General features: G+C 55.8%; 11 protein-coding genes across 11 annotated transcripts; 5 read left to right on the top strand and 6 right to left on the bottom strand.

Moving 5' to 3' along the window:
- Nucleotides 1-182: 182 nt before the first annotated feature.
- On the top strand, nucleotides 183-743 carry PHYSODRAFT_460172 (hypothetical protein; the record flags this gene model as incomplete). Its single annotated transcript, XM_009516634.1, has 1 exon — nucleotides 183-743. A coding segment is annotated over one exon (561 nt), but the record flags the coding sequence as incomplete, so codon positions are not given.
- Nucleotides 744-2,154: 1,411 nt separating this feature from the next.
- On the bottom strand, nucleotides 2,155-3,474 carry PHYSODRAFT_554092 (hypothetical protein; the record flags this gene model as incomplete). Its single annotated transcript, XM_009516633.1, has 6 exons — nucleotides 3,253-3,474; nucleotides 3,045-3,162; nucleotides 2,895-2,956; nucleotides 2,543-2,815; nucleotides 2,322-2,463; nucleotides 2,155-2,247 (listed from the first exon to the last, which is right to left on the bottom strand). The coding sequence occupies exons 1-6, from the start codon at nucleotides 3,453-3,455 to the stop codon at nucleotides 2,155-2,157; spliced, it is 891 nt and encodes a 296-aa protein (XP_009514928.1). The 5' UTR covers nucleotides 3,456-3,474.
- A 1,016-nt stretch (nucleotides 3,475-4,490) lies between these two features.
- PHYSODRAFT_284122 (hypothetical protein) lies at nucleotides 4,491-5,893 on the top strand. Its single transcript, XM_009516632.1, has one exon. It carries the CDS (start codon nucleotides 4,863-4,865, stop codon nucleotides 5,730-5,732), a length of 870 nt encoding a protein of 289 aa, XP_009514927.1. The 5' UTR covers nucleotides 4,491-4,862; the 3' UTR covers nucleotides 5,733-5,893.
- An 887-nt stretch (nucleotides 5,894-6,780) lies between these two features.
- Nucleotides 6,781-7,265, top strand: PHYSODRAFT_284121 (hypothetical protein). The gene has a single exon (XM_009516631.1). The coding sequence runs from the start codon at nucleotides 6,793-6,795 to the stop codon at nucleotides 7,216-7,218; it is 426 nt and encodes a 141-aa protein (XP_009514926.1). The 5' UTR covers nucleotides 6,781-6,792; the 3' UTR covers nucleotides 7,219-7,265.
- A 205-nt stretch (nucleotides 7,266-7,470) lies between these two features.
- On the top strand, nucleotides 7,471-11,074 carry PHYSODRAFT_554083 (hypothetical protein; the record flags this gene model as incomplete). Its single annotated transcript, XM_009516630.1, has 8 exons — nucleotides 7,471-8,281; nucleotides 8,372-8,424; nucleotides 8,492-8,769; nucleotides 8,846-8,979; nucleotides 9,042-9,189; nucleotides 9,263-9,455; nucleotides 9,530-10,599; nucleotides 10,654-11,074. The coding sequence occupies exons 1-8, from the start codon at nucleotides 7,486-7,488 to the stop codon at nucleotides 11,072-11,074; spliced, it is 3,093 nt and encodes a 1,030-aa protein (XP_009514925.1). The 5' UTR covers nucleotides 7,471-7,485.
- Nucleotides 11,075-11,225: 151 nt separating this feature from the next.
- On the bottom strand, nucleotides 11,226-13,634 carry PHYSODRAFT_474751 (family 3 glycoside hydrolase; the record flags this gene model as incomplete). The annotated part of the gene is made up of 2 exons (XM_009516629.1): nucleotides 11,226-13,439; nucleotides 13,521-13,634. 2 exons carry the CDS (start codon nucleotides 13,632-13,634, stop codon nucleotides 11,226-11,228), a joined length of 2,328 nt encoding a protein of 775 aa, XP_009514924.1.
- A 379-nt stretch (nucleotides 13,635-14,013) lies between these two features.
- On the bottom strand, nucleotides 14,014-15,360 carry PHYSODRAFT_472714 (hypothetical protein; the record flags this gene model as incomplete). Its single annotated transcript, XM_009516628.1, has 1 exon — nucleotides 14,014-15,360. The coding sequence occupies one exon, from the start codon at nucleotides 15,358-15,360 to the stop codon at nucleotides 14,014-14,016; it is 1,347 nt and encodes a 448-aa protein (XP_009514923.1).
- A 67-nt stretch (nucleotides 15,361-15,427) lies between these two features.
- Nucleotides 15,428-15,658, bottom strand: PHYSODRAFT_433382 (hypothetical protein; the record flags this gene model as incomplete). Its single annotated transcript, XM_009516627.1, has 1 exon — nucleotides 15,428-15,658. A coding segment is annotated over one exon (231 nt), but the record flags the coding sequence as incomplete, so codon positions are not given.
- Nucleotides 15,659-16,615: 957 nt separating this feature from the next.
- On the bottom strand, nucleotides 16,616-17,332 carry PHYSODRAFT_469924 (hypothetical protein; the record flags this gene model as incomplete). The annotated part of the gene is made up of 1 exon (XM_009516626.1): nucleotides 16,616-17,332. A coding segment is annotated over one exon (717 nt), but the record flags the coding sequence as incomplete, so codon positions are not given.
- A 329-nt stretch (nucleotides 17,333-17,661) lies between these two features.
- On the bottom strand, nucleotides 17,662-18,525 carry PHYSODRAFT_470195 (hypothetical protein; the record flags this gene model as incomplete). Its single annotated transcript, XM_009516625.1, has 2 exons — nucleotides 17,662-18,055; nucleotides 18,146-18,525. The coding sequence occupies 2 exons, from the start codon at nucleotides 18,523-18,525 to the stop codon at nucleotides 17,662-17,664; spliced, it is 774 nt and encodes a 257-aa protein (XP_009514920.1).
- A 1,092-nt stretch (nucleotides 18,526-19,617) lies between these two features.
- Nucleotides 19,618-22,656, top strand: PHYSODRAFT_343629 (hypothetical protein; the record flags this gene model as incomplete). Its single annotated transcript, XM_009516624.1, has 3 exons — nucleotides 19,618-20,167; nucleotides 20,202-20,395; nucleotides 20,467-22,656. 3 exons carry the CDS (start codon nucleotides 19,618-19,620, stop codon nucleotides 22,654-22,656), a joined length of 2,934 nt encoding a protein of 977 aa, XP_009514919.1.
- Between the last annotated feature and the right edge of the window lie 192 nt (nucleotides 22,657-22,848).

Here is a 22,848-nt window from a genome sequence, read left to right as displayed (position 1 = left end):
CGGCTTATCGAAAATACGTCGACCTCACCCTCCGACGAACCTCGCGCTCTCCTGTTCCATCGTGTGCGTTGAATTGGCTTGCTCGACATCGTTTGCGACCGAATCTCTTGCTCCAAAAGCGAGCACGGATCCGACCTCGAAAGACAAAAGAATTCTGGATCTGGGAGCAAATACCCGAAGATATGGATATGGCACTGGAAAAACTGCTCCCTGCCATTACAAAATATATGCGGGTGCTAGGACAGTTCTTTCTCCGTCAAGCCGTCCAAAGTTCCTCGACAGCAGGCAAACCCCAGGACTATCGCATTAGCGGCACTGCGTTTATCAGCCTAATGAAGCAGGTCCGCGTGTTTCCGCAGCTTTTCCATCGCCGCGAGCTCGAAAATGCTGTGAGACTATCGAGCTGTTCTTCCCCCGAGAGCGAAGAGCTCAATTTTCCAGAGTTTATTGAAGCGTTAGTACGATGTTCGTGTACTCTTCGATGGGGAGAACTCGATGGGAACAAACCGACAGCAGATACGAACGATACCGTGGTCGTTATCAAGTTTGTGATGTTGATATTTGCCATGGAGGGGCAGGGAACGGTGCTGAAGAAGCGGAACGAGGACGTTGGAGCGATTTTGGGGTTTCTAGGAGAGCAACAGAAGAAGAAGCAGGCGGAGAAGATGATCCGTTTCCGCAAGATGCTGTCGGATAACAAGCGGCGAGTGCAAGCGTCGAGGAAACACCAGATCCCCACTGTATGGAATCAGGTGCGCCTTCAGTTCTCTCCTGCGTCGTCTCCTGCGAGGTCCCCCACGAGATCACACGATACGTTTGACGAGCTGACGGAGTCCTGGGACGGAGGCTCTCCTCGACGCATATCGACTGAACCTTTTGTATTCGACGCACAAACGAACCAGCCTTTTGGACTTGAGGTGTCGCCTACAAAGAGTGTAGAATCGATGAATGGCCAAGAAGATGATCAACATCTTGTGGATGCCGCAGAATACGTGACGGAAGTACGCGATCCACACAACGCGAGGGGTGATGGTATTGATACAGGCAAATTTAACTCGTCGTCGCGTGAAGAAACTCTATCAGTGTCCACAGATCAAGTAGTCGATAGCAGCTCCAGCTATGTTGAATCAAGTGCTGAGGCAGCGTCGACCCAGCTCCTTTCGAGAGTGGCTACCGGTATTCCAACCGAGAGCAGTAATGCTGGTCACAAAGAAAAAATTTCTGTTACCAACAGTGCAAACTCAGTAGGTGACGCTGGAGAGGCCACGAGCCGTGTCGAGATAACTCCAGTGCAGCCTCCTGGACTGGCAGAGCCCATGGAGAAGGACGAGTTTCTTCGCGAAATTCTCGACAGCATCGGCGACGTTGAACTGATGCTCAATCAACCGAGGTTTGCTGGCAGCAACTTCCCCAGGAGCGGTAAGTTCGATAGCTTTTACCACAGAAGAGATTCGGATGATTGACCCACCCCCCACCCCGTGTGGCTTCATTGTTATCAGGTAAACGCCACCAGCAGAGGACACCACCTGTAACTGCATCCATGCTTCAGATGCAGAGTGCGTCGAGTAGAGTTCAAGCTGGGTCGGTGGATTTCATTCCGTCTCTGAACGATCTAGCTGCAGAGAGCCTTTCATACAGTTGCAACGACTGGCAGACGCCTGGGGATGATGCGGATATGGCGTCGGAGGTCCCAGTGAGAGATCCAATGCTAAATTACCTCACGGACGTCGAGCGCTTCACGGAAAGCACAGGTTTAGTTAGCTATACGCGCGCATCGGTGGGCCTCTAGAACTAACACTCGATGCCTCGCAGACAATACGAGCCTGGTAGCAATTGCAGACTTCTCAGGGCTTCCATTTGAAGCAGTTTCGCCTTCGAAGGTGCGTTCTAGCTGCCTAATGTCGGGGTTCCTAGCATTGGCTAACCCATCTTCGCCCCAACGCTCTCGATCAGTGCACTAGCAATCACAGCTCGGATACTTGGGCCGCACAGGAGATCCGACCTACAGAAGAAGTCACAGCAAGCACTGCATCCCAGCCACCGGCAGATCAAAATTGAAACTTTGAAAGTCGATAAAGTAAGCGGACTAATTCATGATGAGCACACGAAAACCCTGCGTTGAAAGCCCCCACCTTCGCTGCCTGCGTCCTCGCATCACAAATATGTTGAGTCGACGTCGTCGAAGTACGGGTGGCGCAGCGCTTCTTTTGCGCTGATTCTTGTTCCTGGGTCGTAGCGCAGCATGGACTGGAGGGCAGAGCACCAACTCAATATGTTAGAACTGTAACGAAACACGGCCAAGCAAGGATGTCCGTATATACCTCCAGCAAGTGCAGTCCGCTCTCCTCTAGGTTCGGGAAGAGCTCTCGCAAGTCCTTCCTCTTCCACTTGGGGAACGTGGGCGCGTAGTCGCGCAGCTTGGTGACGCCAGGCCACGACGACTCGTTCGGCGTGCCAAGGGTCCTGGTAGTAGTAAGAAAACCATGGAGTCAGCCACTACTCCACGACACCACAGTACAGCTTGATATCAGTAGATACTCACCTAAAGATACGGTAGAGCTGGTCGATCTCCGAGTCACCGGTGAAGAGCGGCTTCTTGGAGACCATCTCGGCGAAAATGACGCCGACGGACCAAATGTCCACCGGAGGGCAGTAGACCTCCTGGCCGAGCAGGATCTCAGGCGCGCGGTACCACAGCGTGACCACCTCGTGCGTGTACTTCTTGATCGGGAGGCTGAAGGCGCGCGCCAGCCCAAAGTCGGCGATCTTGAGCTCGCCCGTGTTGTTCACCAGCAGGTTCTGCGGCTTCAAGTCACTGCACGCAGCCACAAACACCTCTATCAGATACTACTCCACAGCTTCATCTCGCCTGCAGTTAAACAACTATATCGTACCGGTGCATGATGCCGCGTGAGTGCGAGAACGCGAGGCCCTTGAGCAGCTGGTACAACAAGCTCTGCATTGCATTAAGATGCAGCAACACAGCGTGTCAGTCGCCTCATCCTTCAAGACCATACAAAGCCCACTCAAACAGCAAGCCGGACCTTGATCTGCGCCGGCTCGAGCTTGCCGAGCTTGTGCTCCATGAAGCGCTTGAGGTCCTTGTCCATGAACTCGAACACGAGGAAGAGCTTGCCGTCCTCCTGCAGGCAGTCCAGCAGACTAGATACGCAGCAGTAGAGTACAGCACACTACAGTGAGCTCCATATCACTGTAATACAGCACGTTGCCAGCCTGTTGTCGCCGCCGTGCCTGACGATGTTGGGGTGCTCGAGCTCGCGCAGCACCGAGATCTCGCGCAGCGCCGTGCTGGGGATGCCGTCGTCCTCCGTCTCGAGGCGGATGCGCTTGAGCGCCACGACCTTCTTGGTCTTGAGGTCCAGCGACTTGTACACGACGCCGTACGTGCCCTCGCCGATGGAGCCGCCCTTCTCGATGCGCTGGTAGCGGTCCATTGTCTGTGGCCTGTCCACGAGCGGATACAAAATTGAACTTTTCGCTGTTGACTCCCGCGCTTTTTGCAGGGCGGAAGAGGTGGACGCTGTGGACCACACCATGTGTGATGTGGGCCAAATTTTGCTGCAGCATGTCACTTTTCTGAGGAAGCCCACGTCTTGTGTTTTGTAAGCGTCGAGCACATCGCTTTAGTGACTCTTTGTACAGGTTCTAAATTTTACATCCCCGTTCTAAAAAGTCTGCGTGCAGCAACGCCGACCACCACATTTTGCCAGCAAAACACAGTAAACACTTGCCAGGTCAAGGCCGACAAAAGCGAGCACGGAACAACAAAGACGTTCGCCTTGTCGAGCCGAAAAATGACCACGTTTCGACCCGCCTGCCATCGGTAATCGAGTCGATTACCATTTGTCCAGCAGCAGTGGACATTTAAAAGCTTCAAAATGTAGTCGTAGCAGCAGAGCTCAACCATAGCTCAACTTGTCGTACAACTTCATTTTTACTACAGTACGGTAGTATTTGAAAAGACCGAAGTCGCCCGGCCCAGGGCTCTGCAGGCTGCATGCAGTGCAAGCCCCTGCTCGTCCAATCTCACCTGGATGATGAGCAGGTGTTGGTATGCAAAGATGCTGCGCGCAATGAGTGGTCTGAGAAAATCATCAACGGACCTCGCAGCATACAAATACTATGTTTATCAGATGTTATATCGAGCCAGAAATCCGCAAAGCGAGAACAGCTGGGAGCAAGAATTCGGAGAGGTATTGAAGTGGCAGCTGAGTGTAGGTCAGCAGCGCCTCCAGACCTGTGCACAACTTATATGTACCAAAACTGTACCATTGTTTCAGTCTGAACTTCTTTTTGTACCACGTCTTCAAAGAGCGCTCAGCTCGGTTTAACACCTGCGTGAAGCCATGCCCCGTTAAACCCGATCGCGAGCCGACATGTCGAAGGCCCGGCGCTGGCGTGCGCGTTTGCGCCGAACCGCGGCGCTTCCGGGCGTTCCGCCGCCATTACCCAAAAAGCCGCAATTGGCCCCCTCCCCCCGCCCTTTACCAAGGAAGCAGCTTAAGAAAAGCAAACGATCAGGGAGACTATGTCTTTCTAAGTCGGTGTGTTTTTCGCGTGGTGGTCAAGATGATGTCTTGAAGATCGGTTTCAGCTCCTCCGTCCGTACTCAGCATGAATATGGACTAAGAGAAGATGGCAACAGCGTTTGAAGAACAAACGGAAGGTTAGAAATGATGGCGGCGTAGCACGGAGTTAGAAGGATGGTTCCCCGGAATGAAGAATTGAAGACAAGAGAAGAAGAAGCAACAAAGAACAAGACATAAAGAAGCGATCAAGTCGAGACAAGCAGCTCGAAGTACAAAAACAACAAGAACAAGAAGAAGATAACAAGTGGCAGCATGTTGCGCGACTCGGAAGAAGCGACAGCGTGGCTGCGCATGGCCGACCCCGTGAAGAACTGGAGCGACTGGCAGCTGGCGCTGGACAAGCCAAGCTTGTTGAGCAGCGGCGCCATCCAGACGGTGGAGATCGTGGAGAAGGCGGACGACGGCAAGCTGGCCCACGACGTGGACGACCTGGCGGCGATCTTCGAGGGCCTCGTGGACGGAGCGGACATCCAGCTCCCCTGCGACGACCTGGAGCAGACTGCCCCCAGCAAGGACGCGACCGCGGGCTGGATTGACACGCTGGACGACGACGTGGTGAACGTGAACGAGCTCTCGGCCGCGTTCGACATGCTGGTGGACGAGCAGGAGAAGGCGGCGGAGACGTCGGAGGACGACGAGGACGACGAGATGGAGGAGGCTGACAGCGGCGACGAGGCTAGCCCCAACGTCAAGATCATCCCGTCGGCCCCCGTGTGGGCCTCCATGGCCCCGCTGGACCCTCGCTCGTGCATCCGCACGCCGGTGTTCAAGAACCTGGACTCGCGTATCCCGCGCGTGTCGGTGCCTCGGATGGACCTGTCTTTCTCGCCCAACGGCGCGGTTGTGAAGGCTGCTGGTGCCCCCGGCGTCAGCCGCCCGCCGCTGTCGATGTCGCCCAAGAGCGAGAAGGCCAAGGTCGCCAAGTACCACCACGACCCCAAGACGTGCTGGATCTGCATGAGTTCCAAGACCCCGGAGAAGAAGCGCGCGCTGCACCGCTACCACGAGAAGCGGACGCGCCGCAACTGGAAGCGGGGTCCTCGGTACACTGGACGAAGTAACGTCGCGACGTCGCGTGTGCGCAACGGCGGACGGTTCATCTGCACGACGCGGTGGATCTGATTCTCTTCTTGAAGCCTGCGGGCTGGTTTGATTTGGTTTGGTTTGATTTTTTTTAGCTTTTTCTTTTACCTGGAGCTTCTCTCCACCCAGTTTTTTCATGTTAGTTGGTAGGGCTTTTCCTTTATAATGCAAGTAATGCATTGGCATCATTTTCAAACATCAACACACTCGCCTCTTCACCCTCTCTCATCTTCTTCTTGACGGCCATCAAAGCAGAGCAGAGCGAGGAGCTGAACAAGACGTTGCGATCTTCCGCTGTGTTAACGTGTCGGTTCTTTGTCTCCTTGGTGTGCGCCACACGAGAGGTCTTTTCTCAACCCGCTGGTCGATTGACAGGGTCTAAACTACACAAGAGAGCGCCACGTAAAAATGGTGAGACCATGAGCCGTGCTCCTCGCCTGCGCGGCTGGGACGCACGTCCCCCCTCGCTGCGTATATTCATACTGCACTCAGGGGGTTAGTTAGCTGATAATATATGCGCGTGCGTGTCCTTGCTCATTGGCAGTCGAGCAAGTACCTGAACGACAAGAAGAAGAAGCTGCAGGCGTTCAAGAACACGACCAACGCCAAGTACGTCCCCAATCTAATAGAGAGGAGGGTGTATTGATACTAACAGTGTGCTGTTTGTGTCGAGCGCAGTGACTCGATGGCCAAGTCGTACCTGGAGAAGTTCAGCTGGGACTTGATGCGCGCGGTCGACGAGTTCTACGCCAACGGAGGCGAGAGCCTGACGCCCGTGTGAGTTGCCTAGCCCCAAGCGGATACAATGCTGCGGCTGACATTGTATTGTTTGTGTGTGCAGTAAAAAGTCGACGATCTCTATGGACGCTGTGAACGCGTGGTTCGACAACTACGTAGGTGTGTGAACGGCCTGCAATGGAGTGGATTGCTGTGTACTTTAGGGATCTAACTTGTTGGTGACTGTCGGGATATTCTAGACCCTGATGACGATGAGGACGCCATCAACGAGGAGGGTATCCTCAAGTTCTGCGAGGATATCGGCGTGGATCCGCAGGACATCGTGGTGCTCGTGATCGCCTGGAAGATGGGCGCGGCCTACATGTGCGCGTTCACCCGCAAGGAGTGGCAGAAGGGCATGGAGGAGATGGACTGCGACTCGGCCGCCAAGCTCAAGGCCAAGATCCCGCAGCTGCGCGAGGCCATCGCTAGCGAGGCCGAGTTCAAGAAGTTTTACTGCTTCTGCTTCGGCTTCTCCAAGGAGCCCGGCCAGAAGAGCCTCAGCATAGATATCGCCGTGGCCATGTGGGAGCTGCTGCTGTCCGCGCGCTTCGAGAAGCTCACGGCCAGCTGGCTGGTCTTCCTGGCCGAGAAGAAGCCCGTCAAGGGCGTGACGCGCGACACCTGGGACCTGCTCTTCGACTTCTTCGTCAAGGTGCGCGAGTCCTACGACAACTACGACGAGAACGAGGCCTGGCCCGTGCTCATCGACGACTACATGGTCTGGATAGACAGCAAGAAGCAGTGAGTAAGTAGCTAGACTACTAAATGGCTGCACACAGATACTTGCTTTGTCGCTTGTGTTCCGTCCAGAAGACAAAACTTCTCAAAACATGCGGCTGCCTTCAAATTTTTCCACTGCAACTTGGGCCATACAAACTCCAAGACAAAAGGCCCTAACGTACAGCTTGGTGTGTCGCACACAAATGCTGCCATTATCATCTCCTTGTGAACCCTTCCCAGGTCGTCATCAGCGCTGAGCACTTGGCGTCATTCCTCGGCCACGACGGAGCCCATGGAGGAGTTCGCGTCGCCCGAGGCGCTGCCCGAGCGCGCCTTCTTCCCCAAGGCCTACCTGCAGCAGTACCGGCGGCAGCTGAACGAGCTCATCAATCGCATGGAGCGGCTCGTCGAGGAGGAGGACAACCTCGAGACGGACTCGGACGCCGCCGAGCTCGAGTGGAACGGCGCGCAGCTCGCGGCGCTGCCCGGCCAGACGGTGTGGCACAACCTGCGCGCGCTGCGGGACTGCCGCGTGCTGCTGGAGGACGCGGCCGCGCAGTTCACGCTCAAGATCCGCGAGAGCGCGGAGCTCGTGGCCGCCGAGCCGCAGCTGCTGGCGCTCGAGCGCACGCCGAGCAGCTCGTCCATGCCCGTGTCCGAGTACAGCTCGGACGACGCTCTAGAGGAGGAGGAGGCGGATGACGCGCTCGACGAGTTCCAGGACGTGGAGCCCGTGCGGGGCCGCAAGGCCGCCGTGGCGCTCAACAACGACGTGACTGCGCGCGTGCAGAGCGCGCTGCGGGACGAGGACGAGTTTGAGCGCTTCAAGGCCAACGCGCTACAGTTCGGCATGGGCAACGAGTCGGCCGAGCGCTTCTACGCGTACTTGGCGCAGCACATCCCGGCGCCCGTGCTGGACTCGATCGTCGTGGACTTTGCGCGGCTGCTGCCTCAGGCGGCGCTGAGAATGCCGCTGCTGAAGGAGCACTACCAGCACATGAAGAACGAGCTGGCTAGACCTAGCATGGCGCACTTCAGGAACAAGAGCTACAGCATGGCCATCACGTCCCGCTCCTCCACATCGTCAAGTGCGTGGCCGCTGGTTGGAGCCTTTGAAGGGACTGTGGGGATCTAACAGAAGGTGTTGCTGTTGTTGTGCCTCTGTGTGTGGATTGTAGGTATTGATGAAGCTGGCAGCAGCGATGAGGAAGACGAGGAGTACCCGTCTACGGTGAGGCTTGAGGAATCGTTGTATTGTGTGTCGAGTAGTGCTAAACCATAGCGGTTGTGGTGTGTAGATCCGGCTGCGTACGTTCAACCACCTCGTCTTCGTCATCCACGGCATTGGCCAGCACATTGACTTCCGTGATGGCGAGTTTAAGTCGTGGAACGGAGAAACGGGGGTGGAGGGCGGCAACCACGCGTTTCGAGATATGTTCCGTTCTATGCTGGAGACGACCTTCCAAGACATCCCGCTGGCTCTGGAGATGCAGTCCATCGAGTGGCATGAAGATCTTCACGAACCGACTGGCGTGGATAATATTTTCGACCTGATTTCCCCAGAAGGGGCCTCAGCGTACGTGACATTTCTTTCAAGTTTTTTTGTTAATAAGGGTCGGGTCTAACGTTGGTTTGTGTCTGCCTCCCCTTAGAATTCGTGAATTCAACAAGGAGACCTTCATGGACGTTCTCTATTATCTATCGCCGCGGTATGGCCAACTGATCGTCGATTCAGTCACGCAGCAGCTCAATGACAAATATCGCGTCTTCATGAACGAGCACCCAGGTGCGTTAGCTCTTGTGTGATTTTTTTATTGCTGTGATGCTTACGGGAATGTTTTTCGTCAGGATGGGACGGCAAAGTCTCTATATTTGCTCACTCATTGGGCTCAATGATTTCCTACGATATCCTGACGCATAAGCCGGGTGAGGTCGCCAGCAATGGAGTTCGTTTCCCTGGTCTTGAGTTTGAAATCGACAACTTCTTTGGAGTCGGGTACGCTGCTGTCTCGTGCGATTGATGTAGCTGCATTGTCATGGCTCACAAATTATTGGTGTCGATGAGGTAGATCTCCTGTTGGCGTGATGATTCTGGCAAGAGGAGACCTCAACATTGACGACGGAGAGTTCACCCCAGGAATCAAAATTCCAACGTGCCGTCGGTATTTTAACGTTTACCACCCGATCGACCCGATTGCGTACCGTATTGAGCCATTGATCAAGCAAGAAATGCACGACAAGGAACCAGTGCAGTTGATGCAGGTATGGGATACATAACGTTCTAGGGATTATCGCGTTTACTAATGAATTTACATGTCTGTGTTTGATGTGTACAGTACAGTGCAGTCAAGGAGCACACCTTCGGTCAGTTACAGGAGGCTTGGGAGGGCTTGAATGGCCCAGTGCATGGATTCCAGTACCGTCATGACTACGTATTGCGCCGTCGAAAGCGCGAGCAAGGTATGATGGAAGTGGCGTTCGCTGCTGCCTCACACTCGTCATACTGGATGAGCGACGATGTTGTCCTCTTCACTCTTATGCAGTTGTGCCAGCCTGTGGTTGACACTTTGCACCGGTACATGAGTGCTCGAGTCCCGTTGCCAAAGCTCATGAGAAGCATCGTGGAACTCACGCCCCACACGAAGGTGCTGCTGTCTGCAACAGCACTCGTTCGTGACCGTTGCACGGGTCTGTCGCGAGAGCAGATCGTGCTGATTGACAAGGACCGCCTGTATTTCCTGTCACGACTGAGTGAAGTGGCGTGTCGCTGCAAGTGGCGAATCAAACTGACTGCGACGACAAAGGCCGTGTACGGTGAGGACTCCTTCATGATGAACATTATACCCAGCGAAGCTGCTGCTGCAGAACCCGGCGCACCGCCAACGTCGAACAACGCCATGCAGCCTGAAGTGCACGTTTTCAAGGCTCCGTCGACGCCAGTTCGCAATGCGTGGATGAAGGCTATCAACCAAGCTATTGCCAAGATCGGCAGCTCTGTTGCAGAGGAGTCGTGTGACGCGTTCCCCAGAGACACGGCTAACCTCGTCGATCTCCCGACTGGAAAGAGTATGGATTATTTCAATGCCATCAAGGCGGGGTTCCTCAAGGAGAAGACAGCTAACGGGTGGTACGACTCGTGGAACGATCGATGGCTCGTTCTCCAAGAAGACCACCTGTCCTGTTACGAAAACTCGCCGAAGCTTGACTTTGTTGGACAGTTTCCACTTCATAGGACGAAGGCATTCTGCTTCGAGCGGGAGTACCTCATCCGAGTGGTAGCTCGTCGCGGAGCTGCGTGCGAGATGCGAGTGCAGAACCAGGAATCCTTCAACCGCTGGGTGGAAGTCTTCGAACGGATCCCTTCGGTTGAGATCTTCCGCCACGAGGATTTATTAGAAAACAGCCCGTCCTCGGTGCTGATCATGACGGAGAGCTCAAGAGGAAGCTTCGGTGCAGCGAGCAAGGCTGCTAAATCGGGTGAATGGCTTCAAACCAAGATCGAGGGGCATCAGATCAAGCTGGACGAGAACGACCAAGAGTATGTCGCCTTCGTTATTCAGGTGGCATCCTCGGCAGCTGGCACAAGTATTGTTCAGCGCCGCTACTCGGAGTTTGCCAAGCTGCATCGCCAGCTGCGCAAGATGTTCCAACACGAGCAGATCCCAGCGCTGCCTGGCACACGAATGTGGAACAAGTTCGAACCGACCTATTTGAAACAGAAAGCTATCGGCCTGCACGGCTACCTGAACGAAGTGTGCAAACGGTGTGCCAACACGCGTGCTCAACCGATACTCCTAGAGTTCCTAGAGCTCGCCCCACCGACCCCCTCTGAAAAAGAACCGAAGAAGTCGCCGAAGGAGGAAAAGACCGACAAGAATTAATGGAGAAGATGGCGTTGACCCGCGTTAGAATGGCCGTTCATGGTGAAGCAGAGTGGTGAGTAGAATCAACGAAAGCGGTTGTATTCAGACTTTTTGAGTCGGTTTCGTAAGGTAAGCAAGCAAAGATCGACTTGACCAACCGAGCTCATTGCTAGTTGTCTTGGATCGTGAACTGTGCACACTGGCCACTCGTCTTCGCGCCGCTCTCGTCGTAGACGTTGCAGTCCGTCTCGGGCTTCACCGCAATGAAGTACTTACCAGGCTCGACGACACAGTGGAATCCGGAGCCGATCTGCGGGTCAAACACGCCCCAGTCCTCACGCGTGAGCGTGAAAGAAACCTCTCGGCTCTCTCCTGGCTGCAGGTGGATCTTGGAGAACTTCTTGAGTTGTTTGACTTCAGGCACCGAGATCGCGCGGTAGGGCTGGATGAGGAAGAGCATCACCGTCTCCTTGCCTGCCATCGCTCCGATGTTCGTGACGGTCACGCTCACCCCAAGGGAGGCATCGTCGCTATCGCAAAAGGAGCTCTTGCTCAACGACACGTTCCCGTACTCGAACACGGAATAGCTCAAGCCATGACCGAAATCCCACTCCATTTCGCACGGTCCTTCGTCACGGCAGCGCGTACTCACGAGGTGGTTGTACGGGATCCCGATGTTACCTGAAGCCTTCGGGTACGTGATGGGGAGTCGGCCACTGGGATTAACGCGTCCGAAGAGGATCTCCGCCAGCGCCTGGCCACCAAGCTCACCAGGTAGCATCGCGTACACCACGGCATGAGCGACATCAGCGAGGCCCTGAAGCAGACGCGGGCGGCCTTCAGCTAGGACGAGAATCACCTTCGTCCCCGTGGCTGCGATTTCACGGACATAGTCGACTTGACCACGAGGCAGATTCAAGTCGTCCAGGTCACCAGGTTTCTCTGCGTACTGTCCTTCACCAATGGCGACGATCGTGTACTCGGCCTGTGCTGCTCTGTTCTTGATGGTCTGAAGCGCAGCGGACGAGTACGAGCCGTTCGGGTGAAGCGTGTTGGCGTACTGAACTGAACCGGAGCTCGTGCTCAGCACGTTGGCGATACCTTGCCGGAGGGAGACACCGTGCGGGAAGAGGCTGTTGCCGGACACACCTTGCCAACGAAGAGACCATCCACCACACAGCAGACCCACGTTGTCGGCAGCGTGACCCGTCAGGAACACATCGCTGTCTGGGCTGAGAGGAAGAAGTCCGTCTTCGTTCTTGAGTAGGACGATGGATTCACGCGCCAGCTCCAGCGCAGCTTGGCGACTCTCGTTTTGCCCGACCAGAGCGATATCGTTCTCAGTCCCAGGTAAGGCGTTCTCGTACAGACCAAGCTTCACCTTGGTCGTGAGGATGCGACGGACGGAGTCCTTCACTCGATCCAGCAGCGCCGGGTTCTGCTCGACGGTCACGCGAGCCATGTCGATGAAGGTCGTGTTGTACGGCACCATGCTCATGTCCAGCGGCGCATTGGTCAGCGCCATCCGCACCGCGTCTTGATCGGTCTTGGCAATGCGGTGCCAAACGTGGAGGTTGTGGATCTCGGCGTAGTCGGTCACGATGAGGCCTTGGAAGCCCATGTCGTGGCGCACCAAGTCCCGGAGGATTTTCGTGTTGGCGACGACCGGCATGCCGTTGATGGAGATGTAGCTCTCCATGGCCGAAATGGCACCTGCTTTGATGGCGGCCATGAACGAAGGCGCGAAGTGGTTGAGCAGCTCGTAGTCACCGACGGTGACCCCCGCGCGGTCGTGGCCCGATGGTGTCTTGGAGTAGGCGATGATGTGCTTCATACAGGCTGCCGTGGTGCCGTTGCTCTGGATTCCGCGTACGATGGCGTCGGCCATGATGGACACCAAGTGAGGGTCTTCGCCGAAGGTCTCGAACGTCCGTGCCCAGAGCGGATTCTGCGAGATCTCAAGGATGGGAGCAAACAGCCAGGGAATTCCTGCCGCTCCAGTGTCTCTCGCTGTGATGCGGCCCATGTCGTACACTAAGTCCTGGTTGAACGTCGCTGCGGCGTTGAGCTGTTGACCGAAGAGGACCGCTCCACGAACGTAGTTTGCACCATGAACCGAGTCGAGACCGTACAGGATCGGGTCGCTACCATGTGAAGCGTAGATGTCCTGGATCTCCGTGATGAGCTCGCGCCATTCTTGCGGGGAAAAGTTGCGCGTGGAGTTGGCGTTCGAGTCGTTCAGCTCAGCTCCGGGGGTGTTCAGGTACGACCCGACGTTGAGCCGCGCGTGTTCGTGCACGATAGCGCGATTCAGCGTGCGGTTCGGATGCAGGATCGTGCTCACATCTAGCTGAGCCATCTGACCCAGCATCGCGTCCAAGTCCTGTGTAGCAAGAAACAAGAGAGAGGGGGTCAGCGACAAAGGTCTTCTCAAAGCAAGTGTTCGGCTGAGAGGGGTACTCACCATGGACGACATCATGTCTTCAACTCGAGTCTGGATATGCAGGTTGTCATTCGCAGCGGTGAAGGCGGCAAACGAAGCCAACGCGACCAGCACGAAGAGCAGCAGCCTCGACATTCTTCCTTGGAGGTTTCTCGCGTCGGTCTTTGGTCTCTCGAAGCAAAAGTGAAAGTGAATTGAGCTACGCATTCTCCAGACGACATCTCCCGGAACTTCTCGGTCGCGCTCTGGTCGATCTGAGTCGCTTGCGGTGTATGTTCACCTGACACAGACTGACTTATTGCCACCACCGAAAACGTATTGCGTGCTACTAGCAAAATCTGATGGCAGCTACTTCAACTCGAAATGCACTGCCGAAATCGGAGAATCGTGCGACAAAGGCTACACAGGCGAGCGTCTAACCTGTTAACCCTCAACTTGAAGGCAAGAGTGCTGTCTGAGACCCTCTGAGCACGGTTTGGTAACTACTATATTATGGGCATTACCGCCCCGTGTGCTATGGCTCGTACGCGTAGAGAGCGTCAAACATGGCGATCGGAAACGTGAGATGTTGTCCTGCGTGCTGGGAGCACACGACTTGGTACGCGAGTGTCGGATCGACCATCGGTGTGGCGCAGAAAGGAGTGTCGGAGGCCCAGACGACTTTCGTGTTGGTCTGTACCCACGCCGGCATGCTTGTAAGCGACGTGTTCTGCACATTCATCGATACAATGAACGCCGTAGGCTCCATTAGCGTTGCTGGCAATTCCTTGAGAGGGTTGGCGGCTAGCTGCAGGTTCGGTAGGACGATCCCAGGAGGCATCATGGCCAACGTCGGGATGGTTTCAATCTGATACTCTAATAGCGACAGCGTGTACACGAGCGAGAAGAACATTTGGTACGGGATCTTGGTCAACTCGCTGTGCTCGAAGGCTATCGCAGCTAGTGGGTGCCACCGCTGGTACAGATCATCGGGCAACGTCTTGAGGTTCGTGTGTGAGAATTGCAAGCCCATGACCGATCCCGGCAAGGGCTGCAAAATACCTTCTGGCATTTGGTCCATTCGCGCCCCCGCCACAAGCACCACCTGTAAACGCCTGTGAACAGTGGCGGAGATGGAGCTCGTGACATTCCAATTCACGATAGTCGTGTTGCAAATATGCAGCGACACCAAATTCTCGAGACGCTGGAGATCCGGAGGCATCTCGAGCCCATGACAGTGAGCGATTGTAAGCGAGGCTAGAACCACGGGGTCCAGCTTGTCGAAAGACGTCTGATCTGGCGTTGTAGTGTTATGAGCGTGGCAATCGTACACCAAACTCGCACACGGTTCCTTGCCGCTGGAGATCCAGGGTCTCGTCACTGCGCGACAGCCGAGCACCTCGTAGTTCGGTGCACGTTGGGCCGCTAGAGAGTGCAGCAGGAGGACGATGAACCCCCACAGGACGAATACGGTGACTGTAGCCCCATGTTTCCACCTCTGGAGGGTGTGTAAGCTTTTAGATTGGCTTGGAGTCTGAGAGCTTTCTGCTGACGGCTGTAGGCCAGCAGCCTTGATAAAGCTTGCTCGTGATTTCACCTCCATAGACTGCATGCTCGGCCGTCCGTCACCTGGAATCACCTTGACGTCTGCGCGCCCCAGCAGCTCGCTCATAGTGATCAACGAAAGCAATATACTGAGCTGCGGGATGAGCTTCGTGGTGAAGTCGAACAAATTTGCTGCAAAGACCACTCGATTCTCCAAAACCATCGAGACCACTGAGATGGGGTCGTACATGAAGTTGGGGTTGTTCAAGGATTTGTACTCGACGTTGAACGCTTCAACGTACGGGAGGAAGATGATCAGCGGCACGACAGTCACCATGCCGAAACTGATGATCGCGTCGTACATTAAGGTGAACACTCGCCCCAAAGCGGGCGACTTTCGCAGAAAAAACTTGAATGCCCGCTGTCGTCCGGCAGTTTGCAATCAGCAGCGCAACCATGACCGTGTTGAGCTCCGATCGGGGCAGGAGGTTGCTGGCTCGATACGATTGGTAAGTCTGCGCGGCCGCTGCGATGAGCTCTTGGAGTGCAAACACCGTGGAGAAGTGCTCGCTCTCGACGCCAAAAATGCCTCGACGGGAGAAGACCCTGATCCACATCCGGCAAACCTTACGCCATGCTCGCGACGCTACTCGTAGCCGTGCTTTCGGCTGGCCAGAGCTCCTCGCCGCGTACTTGCCCAAGCGACTCGACAGCACTCGATCGACCACGCTCCACTCTGACCGAAGAGCGGTTGGCGGGCTCGGATGGACACCATAATGATCTTTAGCACCTGGATTCCGTGCATCGCCCCCACAATTCCGAAGGCGACGCTGTAGAAGCGGTAGTTGTCGGCACCGTTGAGTGACCAGATCGAGACGTAGGTCGCATGATCGTCGTGGTGAGGAACCAGTAGGTTATGGCCACGCAGAGGAGGAAAGTACCACAAACTGCGTGAAAGAGCACGATGAAGACCCATGCCGCGGTGTACAATCCAGGTGAGAGCTCGAGCGCAAGCTGTGGTACACGTTGTCGAGGAGAGGCGCTCTTCTGCTGGAGTACTGTCGTGGAACTCATTCTTCTCGGAAAATAGGGTTTACCGTGAATAGTACTTGGCGATGGTGCTGGAGCTCGATGGCAGATTTCCAATTGGAGAGTGGGTAAGGAGATCAGACAAGGGAGGTGACGTCGTGGTTTGATCTCCTTTTAGATTACGTTGGACGTGCTCACAATACGACTAACGTTAATACTTCTCTCGGCAATGGTAACTGACTTTGGATCGCAAGTATTTTATTATATTTTTAGAGTGAAACTATTCGGTATCTTATCATTCACGTGCTGGGTATCTTATGATGGCCACCAGTACTGGTATGGTGTAGGATGTAGGAATGAAGACGTGGGCGCGTTCATCGACTTCTTCTTTTTAACCTTTTCACTTACTAGGTTGTACACAGCGTCATTCACAACGACTTAGTTCAGGAACTATAGTTAACAAGTTGTTGTCGATAACACAAAAATAGAAGGGAGAAGAAAAATGGACGAAGCTTACTTGAAGAAATGATGCCAATCTATATGAAATGATACTTTGGCCCGAATCAAGCATACGCGTAGAGTGAGTCGAACCGTTCCATCGGAAAGTAGGATTCTTGTCCTGCAGGGCGGTCGAAGCACATGACTTGATACGCGAGTGTCGGATCGGCCATCGGAGAAGCGCAGAAAGGAGTTTCATAGGCCCAGACGACTTTCGTGTTGGTTTTCACCCACGCTGATATGGCTGTGAGCGATGTATTCTGCACGTTCAACGAATAGATGAACGGCGTTGGGTCCATCAGTGACGCGGACAGCTCTTTAAGGGGGTTGTGCGCTAGCCGCAGCTGCGGTATGATCATTCCAGGAGGCATCATGGCCAGAGTCGGAATTGTTTCAATCTGGTTCCCCGCCAGCGCCAGAGTGTAGACCGGCGAGAAGAACATTTGGTACGGGATCTCGGTCAACTCGCTGAACTCGAAGCCGATCGCAGCCATGGCGTGCCATCGCAGGTACAGGTCGTCCGGAATCGTCTTGAGGTTCGTGTGCGAGAAATGGATGGCCATGAGTGACGCCGGCAAAGGTTGCAAAAGCCCCTGAGGCACCTCTTCCATTCGCGACTTCCCCACGAACACCACTATGAGCCGCGTGTGAGCTGTGGCGGAGACCGAGCTGCTGGCGTCCCAGCGCACGATGGTCGTGTTGTAGATGGGCAGTACCGCCAAGTTCTCGAGGCGTTGGAAATCGGAGGGCATCTCGAGCCCAGGACAGTGGATAATCGAGAGCGTCGCGAGAACATTGAGGTCCAGCTTGTCGAAAGACGGCTGATCGGGCGACGAGTTGTTGTGGGCGTGGCAGTCGTACACTAAACTCGCGCACGGCTCCTTGCCGTTGGAGATCCAGGGTCTCGTCACTGCGCGACAGCCGAGCACCTCATAGTTCGCTGCCCGTTGTGCCGCTAGGACATGCAGGAGGAGGACGATCAACCCCCACAGAACGAACACGGCGACTGTGATGGCATGTTTCCACTTCAAGAGGGCTTGCAAGCCCGCCCATTGGCTCGGGGTCTGCGGGTTTGCGGTGGGGTTCGCTGTGTCTGGAGGTTTGCCGAAGCTCAATCTGCTCGCTCGGGGAGCGAAACGGGGGTGTACATGAAGTCGGGGTCCTTGACGGAGTTGTACTCAAAGTCGAACGCTTGAATGTACGGGACGAAGATAATAAGCGGCACAACAGCCAGCATTCCGAAGCTGATGAGCGCGTCGTAGATTAGAGTGCACACGCGTTGCAGCTCTGGGGATTTCCTCACAAAGAGCACGATGCCCGCCGTCGTCCAGCAGTTGGTGATCAGCAGTCCGACCATGAGCGCGTTGAGCTCGGCTCGCGGCAGCAGGTTGCTAGCTCGGTACGCCTGGTACGTCTGCGAGCTGGCCTCGAGGACCTCTCGGAACGCAGACACGAGGAAGAAGTGCTCGCTCTCGACGCCGAAGAAGCCCCGGCGAGAGAAGACGCTGTTCCATATGAGAGCGAGGGCGTGCAGCTTGGACTGATCAGTCGAAGGAGGAGAACTGTTCTTGTCCGGCTGACCCCGCCGACTCGACATCATTCGCTTCGACATCAGCGTCCGGATCACGCTCGACTCGGAGCGAATAGTGAATTGACGAGCTCTAATGGACATCAGGATGAGAGTCAACACCCGAACGCCGTGCACCGCCCCCACCATACCGAACACGACGCCGTAGAACTTGTAGTTCTCGATGCTCTTGAGCGACCAAATCGAGACGTAGAACGGCAGCGTGTCGGTGGTGAGGTACCAGTACGTCATGGCCACGCAGATGAGGAAGGTGCCGCACGCCGCGTGGAAGAGCACGATGAAGAACCACGCTGCGGTGTACAGCACGGGCGACACCTCCAGCGTCAGGGGCGCGGTACGCCGAGGAGGGGCGGCGTTTTTCGGCTGGAGAGCAGTCGTCGAGCTCATCGGTGAAGTTGGACCAAGTCACGGAATGAGAGCAAGGAAGACAGCCAGAGGTCAACCGTGCAGCCTCCAGCTCAAATATAGCCCAAGGGGAGGACGACTGCCTACTGTTGCAGGCTCGGTCTATGCGTCTGATGATGTATGTAGCAACCACGATTAAGTTTAGCGTTGCTCTTGTCCGTCAACGGCCTTTTCGTCAACGCCACCCGTTGTTATTGCTGCCCCAAATATGGTATCCATGTGCACGTTGCGGCTTGACGCCAATGCGAAAGGCTTTTGCTATTCAATTCGCGGTCAGCTCTTCCTAGCGACAGGCTGTTGCTAAAGTATCGTTTTGCTGCGGGTTGCAGTCTCTCAAGCCTTTCTGGACGAGCGTGTCGCACGCCGAATTGTGAAAAATTCGTGCGTACATCGCAAGCCGAGCGTAGTGCCGTAAGCCAGAGGCAAGCGGCACCAAGATGCAAGGACAACTGCACCTTTGCCGAACTGCCGTAAGTTTCGACGCTTGCTTATTCCATCAGCATTGACCGTCTCAATAGGGTGGCGCACGGCTCTGCGCGAGTTGGCGACTGAAGACTGAAGCGTTCGATTGCGAGACTCGCAATGGCACAATGCGAGCTGTACCTACCATCAGCGCTGTCCTTGGCCACCTAGGCCGGCTTCACCCTCAGCAAGGTATCATCTAAGTTATCCATCCGCGTTCGTGTCAGCTCACTCACTCAGGGCGGCAACATACTGTCGAGTAGCAGCCTGCATTACATACAATCCACTTGCGCGCAAAAAACCCACAAAAACCCACTGAATCCCGTAGGTAAGGTGTACTGTACTTCCCTCAAGTTGCAACATCATAGATCAATCAATCTCACCCCGACTTGCCTCCAATCCACATACAGCATCAAATCAATTCCTCGAATCATATTCCACGGGTTATTATTTCTACTGTTCGTTTCAACTCCTGATTTCGGGCGGGCCCGGATCACGGAGTTCCATTTCCTCTCTCGGCCAAGCCTAAGGCCAATCGTCCAGCCAGGCACCGAGCGAGCGAGCGCACGACCGGCGGTCCGTCCCCCACTTCCTCCCCTCCCCTCCGTCGTCATGGGCGCCGAGCTGAGCCGCCCCGCGGGCTCGGACATCACCAACCTCAAGGAGGACGCGCGCCGCCGCGTGGGCAGCAGCAGCGCGCTCGACAGCCAGCGGCGCGCGGCTGCTGCAGCTTCAGGCGGCGGCGGCGGCTTCCCCACGTCCTCCAGCACCACGTCGCTGTCCTCCATGGCGCACTCCAGCAGCCACAGCGGCAGCCGCAGCAGCAGCGCCAACGCCAAGTCGCGGCTGCTGGAGAGCGGCCTCTTCTCGAGCATCCGCCGCAGCCGCAACAACAGCCGCGCCGCGCCCGGCAGCAGCGGCTCCAACCCGTCGCTGGACTCGATGAGCACCGGAGGGGACCACGCCGTGGAGAGCCTCGACCTGCCCATCGTCGAGTGGGAGGGCTACGTGACCAAGAGGGGCCACCTCGTGCGCAACTGGAAGATGCGCTTCTTCACGCTCGAGGGGAACCTCGTCTCCTGTACGTGGCCGTGTGTGTGGGGAGAAGAAGAAGAAGAAGAAGGAGGAGGAGATGATGATGGAGGAGAACTAACTGACCCCGGTGTGTGTTTATTTTATTTTATTTTATTGTGCAGACTATGAGAACAAGGTGGACGCGCGCAACCGCAGCCACTTGAAGGGCCGCGTGAACGTGGCGTCCGTCAAGATGGACAAGGTGGCCAAGAACGGCCACGGCTTCGACTTCTCCTTCGAGACGACGGAGGGCAAGGTCTTCTACTGCAGCGTGCCCACGCACTTTGACCAGCTCGCCTGGGTCTACTTCCTGGAGGTGCGTGGAGGGAAAAAGAGGGGAACTGTCGAGTATTTGGGGGGATTTCTGAGTATTTTTTTATTTTTTAGGCCGGCGTGGACTGCGTCAGTATGCGGCAGAACAACAAACCAGTGTACAACACGTACCGCCACGGCGCGCTGCCCGATATGCACACGGAGAAGGCCTACGACGCGTACAGACGCATGCTGGGCGGCGAGCCGGGCGTGGTGACGGAGCTGCTGTCTTACTTCAACAAGGACCTGGTCTTCTCGTCGTCGTACCCGAAGAACACGCCCTTCAGCGGCGACTACTTTGGCCGCGAGGGGCTGCTGCACTTCCTGGGCGCGTTCCAGAGCAACGTGGATCTGATCGACATGAAGGTGGAGGACTGCGAGCTGGACGCGAGTGGGAAAAGTCTGACCATCAAGGGCACAGAGACGCTCAAGAGCAAGCACTCGGGCGCAGTCATCACGCAGTCGTGGTCGCACCGCGTGCGCTTCGGCCCGTACGGACGGATTTTACGCTTGCGCATCGATGTGGATCTCAAGAGCGCCACTGGCAACTGGAAGTCGTTCGGCGTGAAGAACCCGTACTCGGAGATGTCGGACGCGTCGATCCGGTCCAACCGCTCGCTGAGCATTTCGATGAAGGACTTTACGGTGTACAATGTGATTGGCAAGGGCGGGTTCGGTACCGTCGTGAACGCTGTGAAGAAGAGCGACGGACAGATTTACGCCCTTAAAATTCTCGAGAAGGGCAAGATGACCAAGTACGACGTGGAGAGCTCGTTCACGGAGATGCGCGTGGCCCAGAACATCCACCACCCGTTCATTTGCGGTCTTCGCATCGCCTTCCAGAGCCGGACGAAGCTGTTCTTGGGTATGAATTACTATGCTGGTGGCGACCTCTTTCACCACATGAGCAAGGGCTCGAGCTGCCGGATACCGTCGGACCGCGCGCACTTTTACACGGCCGAGCTGGTGCTGGGTATCCATCACTTGCACCAGCACGACATTCTCTACCGCGATATCAAGCCTGAGAACGTGATGATTGACGCCGAGGGCCACGTCGCCCTTGTCGACTTTGGACTTGCCAAGCTGCACGTGTCGGAGTACAAGGGCGCGAAGACCATGGCTGGTTCGCCTCAGTACACGGCTCCGGAATTGCTGCTCCCCAAGGCAAAGCGGTCCTACGGTAAGGCGGCGGATTGGTGGAGCCTGGGCATTTTGCTCTACGAGATGAGCGTCGGCAAGTCTCCCTTCTACGACAACAACATTGAAAAGATGTACCACAAAATCCAGAACGACCCACTGGTGTTCCCGTCCAAACCGGTGCTTACAGACGAGCTTAAGTCAATCCTGCGAGGCTTCCTTCAGAAAGACCCCACGAAGCGTCTCGGTTCCAACATCAGCGACATTCTGGAGCACCCGTTCTTCCGTGGCATCGACTGGGACTTGTTGCTGAAGAAGCAGATGACGCCGCCCTGGAAGCCCAAGCTTGCGTCGCCTTTGGATGTGGAATATGTGGACACCGAGTTCACAGATCTGGACGTGCACAACGAGGTGCAGTCGCCCACGGACAAGTCAGCTGCCAAGTCGAAGGGCTTCCTGTCGCTCGTGTCCAGCCGTAGCAACCGCGAGAAGGCAGCTCCTCCGGTCCAGGACCCGACCTTCAAGGACTTCACCTACTTTTGCGAAGACCCGGATGCCTTAGTCGAAGTGACAAATTTGGTGTCTGAGTTGCGCCCTCCGCCGCCGCCTAGTCCGCTCCTGAACGAAGAAGACTCGGACGAGTCGGACCGCCCGGCGGAGCACGACAATTCCATGCCCTCCGAGTGCGAGGGTACGCCCCTGTCGTCGTTTGTGGAGAACGGACACTTGAACCCGATGCCGATCTCACCCAAACAGTTCCACGAGGGTCTGAAGAAGCTGGAAGCCTCGATGACAGAGCAGTTCGAGCGCGTGGAGGTAACTATTTCCCGTGAGCGACCGCCGATGAAGAAGCCCAGCGGAAGCTCTAGCTCTTGCAGCGAGGAACAGGAGCAGGCCCGTGTTCATGTAGAAAAGCTGGTGATCTCACACGGCCCCTCAATCCCCATGGACACCGCGGTGAATTCAACAGGATCGACGGCAAGCCAGAGCGTCAGTCCCGTCGCCAACTCCCGGGGTATGTCAGGAACGAGTGTCAGTCCCGTAGCCAACTCAAACACAAACTCTCGTGGCCACTCGCCCGCAAGCCAGCCAGTTGACCATCGGCCGATAGTGGAGGCGGAATTTTAGCAAAAAACACCAGTGGCGATATATCCAGGGATGGCGTCCAGCGAGAGGAGGAAGGAAGGAAGAGAATCACGCACAAAAGGTGAAGAGGAGGTGCGTGCTACCGGTATGACGTCTCAATGTTCCCTCTCTTTCTCTCTCTCGCGGTGCTGTGCATGTTAGACTGACAACCAAGAAGAAATAATCAAAGAACCC

Source organism: Phytophthora sojae (genome assembly GCF_000149755.1).
Source record: "Phytophthora sojae unplaced genomic scaffold PHYSOscaffold_1, whole genome shotgun sequence".
Taxonomy (NCBI): Eukaryota; Oomycota; class Peronosporomycetes; order Peronosporales; family Peronosporaceae; genus Phytophthora; species Phytophthora sojae.
Note: the sequence above shows the minus strand (reverse complement) of the source record. Positions and strands in the feature narration are given on the sequence as shown.